General features: G+C 35.4%; 1 protein-coding gene across 1 annotated transcript in view; it reads right to left on the bottom strand.

The window, feature by feature from the left end:
* Window positions 1-4,688, bottom strand: part of LOC107593503 (nuclear receptor-binding factor 2-like) — a 10,805-nt gene extending 6,117 nt beyond the window's left edge. Inside the window, exons 1-2 of the mRNA XM_016283240.1 lie at window positions 4,404-4,688; window positions 1,379-1,463 (exon numbers count right to left, since the gene is read on the bottom strand). Of these exons, the coding sequence (XP_016138726.1) occupies window positions 1,379-1,463; window positions 4,404-4,433 (115 nt within the window). The 5' untranslated portion in view covers window positions 4,434-4,688. The remainder of the gene's footprint in view (window positions 1-1,378; window positions 1,464-4,403) is intronic.
* Between the last annotated feature and the right edge of the window lie 2,639 nt (window positions 4,689-7,327).

The raw sequence follows: 7,327 nt of genomic DNA, 5'->3' as shown, positions 1-7,327 counted from the left end.
ATTCTGACTAGAACCAGAAAATCTGAGCATATCGCACCAGTCCTCAGGTCTTTACACTGGCTTCCAGTTATATTTAGGATTGATATTTAAGTACTTTTACTCGTTTATAACTCACTCAATGGCCTAGGACCTAAATACATTGCAGATATGCTCACTGAATATAAACCTAACAGACCACTCAGATCATTAGGATCGAGTCAGTTAGAAATACCAAGAGTTCACACAAAACAAGGGGAGTCTGCTTTTAGCTATTATGCCGCCTGCAGTTGGAATCAGCTTCCAGAAGAGATCAGATGTGCTAAAACATTAGCAACATTTAAATCGACACAAAACTCATCTGTTTAGCTGTGCATTTACTGAATGAGCACTGTGCGATGTCCGAACTGATTGCACTATATTTCATGTATAATCATTTTCTATTCTTAACTGGTTTAATTCATTTCAAATCAATTTTTTAATCATTTAAAACGTTTTTTTTAATTCCTTGTTTTTAATGTTGTGATTATATTTTTTAATGATTATTTTACTTCCTTTTATGTAAAGCACTTTGAATTACCATTGTGTATGAAATGTGCTATATAAATAAACTTGCCTTGCCTTTTATTTGTATTTAGCCTTCATACAAACAAGAAATGTGAAATCACCTTCAAACTAACATAAGACTCTCAGACACTCTTATTAATATTAATATCTTAAACTATAATATAGGCTGATTATTCTTATAGACTGAAACAAAAGTGTTTCAGCCAGGATAAAGAATATTAAAACTGCTCAGAGTTGCTGCATAAAACAGTAAAAAGAGTGAGTAACAACAAAAACATGTTGCTGGAGACGGGCTTATAGAAAATGAAATCCTTTCTCTGCCAGCAGGAGGTGCTTTTTTCGTCATTGAAAAAAATTATAATCGCAATATATATTGATATCGAATTATTGTCCAGCCCTATGAAGTCGTTTTAATTCTTTACATAATTTTTGTTTTTTTTAACTTCACTGAATTAAATTCATTTTACTAGTCTAACAAGTACCCTGGTCAAGAGTTTATTTCTGCTAAATTCCACTTTTTTTAAAATAACATCCATTTTTAGAGATAAAATGCAGGAGAGAAAGCTATTTAAATATAGTGCATCAATATTTGTCTTTTTAACTAGATATTTTAATAATTAAAAAACAAATATGATATTGTTTTCCTAATAAAATAAATATGAATGAATTGTTCAAGCAAATAACACATTTTGTTTACAGCTGACAATCATGTGACTGACCACATTGCCAGGTTAGCGGGATCACAGAACTAAATCCGAATCTGAGGTGTCGTGTAAATTTATTTTCACAGATGTCCCCATGAGAAACAATTAGTGTCCGAACAACCAAAACCAACCTGCAGCTTTTCTGTGGCAGGAGATGGCATCTTCAAATTTCCCTGCAGCCAGCAAGCGGTCTGCTTTCCTGCACTGTTGATGGGCCTGAAAGAGATGACATTATTTCATTATGAGTTTATTAACACAGTACAGATACTCAATGACAGCTCATTACCTGCTGCTACAATATTTCCCCTGATTACCTCTAAACCTACATGAGATTCTAAAGAAAAGTTCATCTAATCCTTTCAATCTCAATGGATGGGTATTTAAATCGATGTGACAATGCTTGTTCTGTCATACCTCCACCATTCCAGCTCCAGCTATGTTATGATCTGCTTCGATTTTGCTGTAGTTCACCTAGCAGTCCAAGGAGATCATTAGGAACTCAAGTCTCATGCTCAGACCCTCCACTGTTAACCTCATTTCACTCAAGGACTAAATGTGAACTCAGATTTGAACTAAGATGTTTAATCACACACCCAGGCAATCATCAACATCAACATATTTATCCCAAAGCACAAGTATCCAGTGTTTACAGTGGCGTTTGAGACCACACTGAAAATCTGATATAAACTTGGAAATACATATATTTTTGACATTGATCATGTGAAATCTTTCTACAGATGGTCAGGTGTTCTTGGTTCCAATTGACCCTTGTGAAAAAGAAGTGCACTTAATTTGTATGTGTACTTGTAGTCTATTTAAAATCATAAAAGTACATTGAAAAATAAAACTTTTTTAGTCATCCTTAAAGAATCAAACTTATTTAGATGTGACTAACTCACTAAAACACATGTAAGGTACTTTTGCTGTAGCGAGATTTGATATTACATTTCAAATTGATATATTTTAAATGCACTACATTACATTATATTTAGCTTCCCATAAACAGTACATTTCGCAGTACACATTAAACCTATTTCAAAGAGAACAGAATTATGAAATGCATACAAAATGTACTACTCAAGTGGGTCAGGTTCAAATACTTGCATTTAATATAAATTTAAACTAATATATAGGGGTGTGCGATATATATCGTCAGTGATAATATCGCAATTGTTGTTTTAACGATGTGCGATTTGACATTATCGAGTATTTTGCAGAAACCATTCAAAACATACCTACAGAGTGCACGCATTCATTACGTGAAGTCTAGACTAGTGCGCATGCGTAGTGCGTGTTCTTTCACTGCACTTTCACTACATTTAGAATGATCACAAAATTAAAGACATGGGGGAAAATTAAAGAAAATGTATATAGGCTATTTAAAGTGAAGTGACGTGACATGTGGCCAAGTATGGTGACCCATACTCGGAATTAGTGCTCTGCATTTATCCCATCCAAGTGCACACACACACAGCATTGAACACACACCCGGAGCAGTTGCGGCGCCCGAGGAGCAGTTGGGGGTTCGGTGTCTTGCTCAAGGGCACCTCAGTCGTGGTACTGAAGGTGGAAGAGAGCACTGTACATTCACTCCCCCCACCTACAATCCCTGCCGGTACGAGACTCGAACCCACAACCTTGGGTTACGAGTCCGACTCTCTAACCATTAGGTGAAATGTGATATTGATTTTTTTGTTTTACAACAGTTCAATAAACAGTTAAGAGTTGAGTTAATTAAGAGACTCATGTTTTAGACACCATATTTAACAAAAATCACTCCAAACACAGCCACAGCACTGTTTTGCGCCTCTGAGCAAAATGAAGGTGTTTCGTTCCTGAATGAATCAATTGTTTAAATGATTCGGTTCAATCGTAATGACTCACTTATTAAGTGACTTGCTGCCACCTGCTGATGGTTTTAATTTCACATTCAAAGTATCTTTTATAATTTAAATAATTTAAAATATCGGTATTTAACGTTTTAATGTTTAATATATGATTTATGCATTTGTAATTGCAGGTTAAATGCATTCATGTCTTGCATTAAACTGTGTATATGCATCTAAATGTCACTTCAGATGCAGCTTCTGTGTTTCCTCTGCATTGCAAAGATGAATTTTGTTGATACTGATTTCATTTGCTTGGTAACAGCCCAAAAGTCTTATTATTCAAATTCACTGATTAAATGTAAGAATTTGACTCAAAAGATAATGAACACTTTTAGAAAAAATGGCTTTTAAAAAAAAAAAACCAGTTTAAACTTATTGGAAAAGATTCATTTCTATCGGTGTGAACTGACCACCATACAGAATTTCAAAAACTTTAGGAGTCAGCTGTCCACAACAGTCCTTAAGGTACCAGCACAACAGCAAAATATTGTCTAATTATCATTATCGATAAAATCCCCCAAAATATTGAGATATACAGGTGCATCTCAATAAATTAGAATGTCGTGGAAAAGTTAATTTATTTCAGTAATTCAACTCAAATTGTGAAACTCGTGTATTAGCAATAAGTATTCATAACATTAAATTCAGTTTGCACTTAAATATACTATTATTAAAAGTATTTTATTTCCATAAGTACTCTTTTTAAAAGTATGCTAAAGTGTACTTTTTCACAAGGGGAAGATGTTCTTATGAATACTTGATAAATTAAAGTATATTACATGTAATATTCATTTATATTGTTTTTTAGAAGAATTTAGTGATCTTTGGACCCCACTATCACTGAGATGTATCTATAAAGATATATTAAATACGCTGTATATTTAATCATAACTTCACAGTAAACAGATCCTTCTGCTCTCAATTTCAGGATTATATCACGAACAGCCAACAGTAACGTACTGCCATCGGTCATAAGACTCTAGGAAATAATAATAAAGCACACATTTCGAGTCAGAAGTCAGTGTGTGCGTTTGTTTAAAGCTGATCAGCTGCCAGCAGTAAACAAACACGCATATGGAGGCTAACTAAACCCGACTAACGTTACATTAAAACAGCACAAGGTTTATACGAAGTCTTCACACGACGGTTAAATGAATTAAAGACCCGGGTAGCCTCCTCGCAGCTTTATTTTAATTTGTTAGGAGATGAAATGCGGCTATGCTAACGGAAGCTAGCATGCTAATGTAGCTTGTAAACAGACACTTACGAGATTAAGAGGACTGTCCAGCACCTCCATTCCTTCATCAGCTACAGCCTCAACTGCACGAGAGACTCATTGGCACATTATTGTCTTTATTCCGGGACCAGAGACTCTGGTTTCACCGGCTGCTGATCCACCGCTGCAACAGACGAGCAAAAACAACAACTTCCGCCGCGTCACCTCACAGCGACGCGCGTCACGTGACAAGCTTTTCTTTTGCTCATTTCTGCCCTCGTAAATCACGCGAAATCATATCACATTCATAATAAGCGACATGTTTTAGTCTCAGACGCGTCTCACTCACCGTGTTCAAAATCTATTCTGGAATGCTGTGATGTTACCTCACCACTAAAGGGCGCCTTTGTCCTACAAAATCAATAATTACCAACCAAAAAAAGTTGACCGTGTTTCTTGGACCTGGCGTCAATGCAGTGCAAATGGCTACTTTTTTTTTTAGACCGGTATCTCAGTCATTCTTCAGACGTGGAACAAAACAGGTCCAGCAAGGGTAACTGCTATTAGCTTTAAAAAATACAAATATTTTCAATTTTAAATGTCATGAGGGATTAATAATAGAAAGTGTTTAACACAATTATCACCTTCAATTTAATGTTCTCATTATTATACCAAATCTGTGTTTCTTAATGTCCTCTCACTACATCTAAAACAGTGTGTCCACAGAGAAGGGTTCAATCATTCATATGCAATAAAATTAATTAAAATGTTTTTTAATGATGAAAAAGAGCTTGTTTTATCAAAAGCAACACTTATATCTCCTATCAATATCTCCTATCAAAGCAAGGTTGTTTTTTTAATGACACATGCATGTTTCATAAGATTTTAAAGTTGCGTCCCCACTTTTTTTTCAATAAAATATCATAAAATCAGGGAATATCAGGGGCAGCTGTCACTCTAAAGGACCCAGTTCACCTCTGCAGAGTACATCAGTGTCAGACAGGCTCTGCTAAGTTTTAGTTTTAGAATATTTTATATCCTAATGTTAATATTTCCCGTGTCACAGCCATGATATGTCAACACCATCTTCCAATTTCTGAGGAAATTATTTGAAATATTTAGATAATTGTATTCTCCTGAAGCCGGTTCCATTAGCATCTAGCATCAACAGAAACAAATAAAACGTCTACTACATGAACTCCATTGGTTTTGTGAAAGAAATGCCAAATTTGTCAACACCGTCAGATGTCACCACCATAAGATTTTGTGTTCCAGTGATATATCAAAATACTTAAATGTGACTCTTGAATAAAAGCTTTATAAACAATAACATACTCACTGTTTGTTGTGTTTGTTTTAATACAGTAATTGACTGATTCAATGTATTTGATAGTTAACATTATTACAAATTCAGGTTTTCGTCAACTCCGTCAGTTCTGTCACCTCCGTCAGTTGAATATTTTGATAATATTTCATTATGATATTTTATATTTGTTGAGGAATTGTTGGTCACATGTGAAATTGTAATATGTCTGCTAACACGAGAATGTGTTTTGAAATGTTAAAAACATCTTGAATGCTGTTAAAGATAAAGCTGAAATTATATTACACACTCCAAGGTAAAAAAGCACATTTTGTTAAAAAAGAGAAAAGTTGGGAGGTTGTATCAAAGCATTGCTCAGTAGCTTAGTACATATAAGATACATAAATGTAGTTTCATTTGTCTGAGTACAAGGTTTTATTTTTTCAATTTTGCACCCTGTTTTGTCCCACTTCTCAAGAATGACTGAACTATAATATGAAGTACCTTGGAGCATAATATAAATATGGTAAATAAGCGTAACAGTATTCCTTTCTAATGTCATGTAAATGACGTGTAATTTACTTCCTAATAACGCAACAAAATGGCAAAGCAACACAGATAAAAGTTTTTTCTTTTTCTTTGCATATATCCTTGTCCCTGTTAACTATAACATATTATTATTTTTGTATAAATATTAATATTATTCAATACATATAAATTAGTATAACATATAAAAATATATTTATTTTAATATTCAAAGGCATTGATGGCATCTCGTATCAATGCCTTTGTATTTGACTCTTATGTGCTGACTGTATGTCCCCATTTGTCAAATAAGTACAAGCTAGAAAGGGAAGGAATAAATAAAGAGAAAGACAAAGTTTTTTTTTATTATTTTTTTTTTTAATTTAAGATGAAGTCAAGTATAGGTTTGAAAGAGATGAGTTTTCAGCTGTCGCTTGAAAATTGTCAGGGATTCAGCATTCCGGATAGGGGTGGGAAGATCGTTCCACCAGCCAGGAATGGTGAACGAGAATGTTCTGGAAAGTGATTTTGAGCCTCTCTGTGATGGTACCCCGAGACGTCGCTCACTAGCGGATCTCAGACTTCTGGAGGGGATGTAGATTCGTAGTAGTGAGTGGAAGTAGGCGGGTGCTGAGCCTGTGGCTGTTCTATATGCAAGCATCAATGTCTTGAACTTGATTCGAGCCGCAACCGGTAGCCAGTTCAAGGAGATAAAGAGAGGTGTAACATGGGCTCTTTTGGGCTCGTTGAAGACCAGTAGTACCGCTGCATTCTGAATCATTTGTAGAGGTTTGATTGTGCTTGATGGAAGTCCAGCCAGAAGAGCATTGCAGTAGTCCAGTCTAGAGATGACAAGGGCCTGGACAAGAAGTTGTGCAGCATGCTCCGTTAGAAAGGGCCTGATCTTTCTGATGTTGTGCAATCCAAACTGCAAACCTGCAAGATCTTTGCAATGTGGTCTTTGAAGGTCAGCTGGTCATCAAAGATTACACTAAGATTTCTGACTGAAGTTGAGAAGTTGATTGTTGATTAACCTAGCTGGATGGTGAAATTATGCTGTAGAGTTGGAGAGGCAGGGAAGACAAGAAGCTCAGTCTTTGCCAGGTTGAGCTGTAGGTGATGTTCTTTCATCCGTGCCGAGATGTCC

The sequence above is a fragment of the Sinocyclocheilus grahami genome, unplaced genomic scaffold, assembly GCF_001515645.1.
Source record: "Sinocyclocheilus grahami isolate Dianchi unplaced genomic scaffold, SAMN03320097.WGS_v1.1 scaffold172.1, whole genome shotgun sequence".
NCBI classification, from domain to species: Eukaryota; Metazoa; Chordata; class Actinopteri; order Cypriniformes; family Cyprinidae; genus Sinocyclocheilus; species Sinocyclocheilus grahami.
This window is presented reverse-complemented; position numbering and strand designations above follow the sequence as displayed.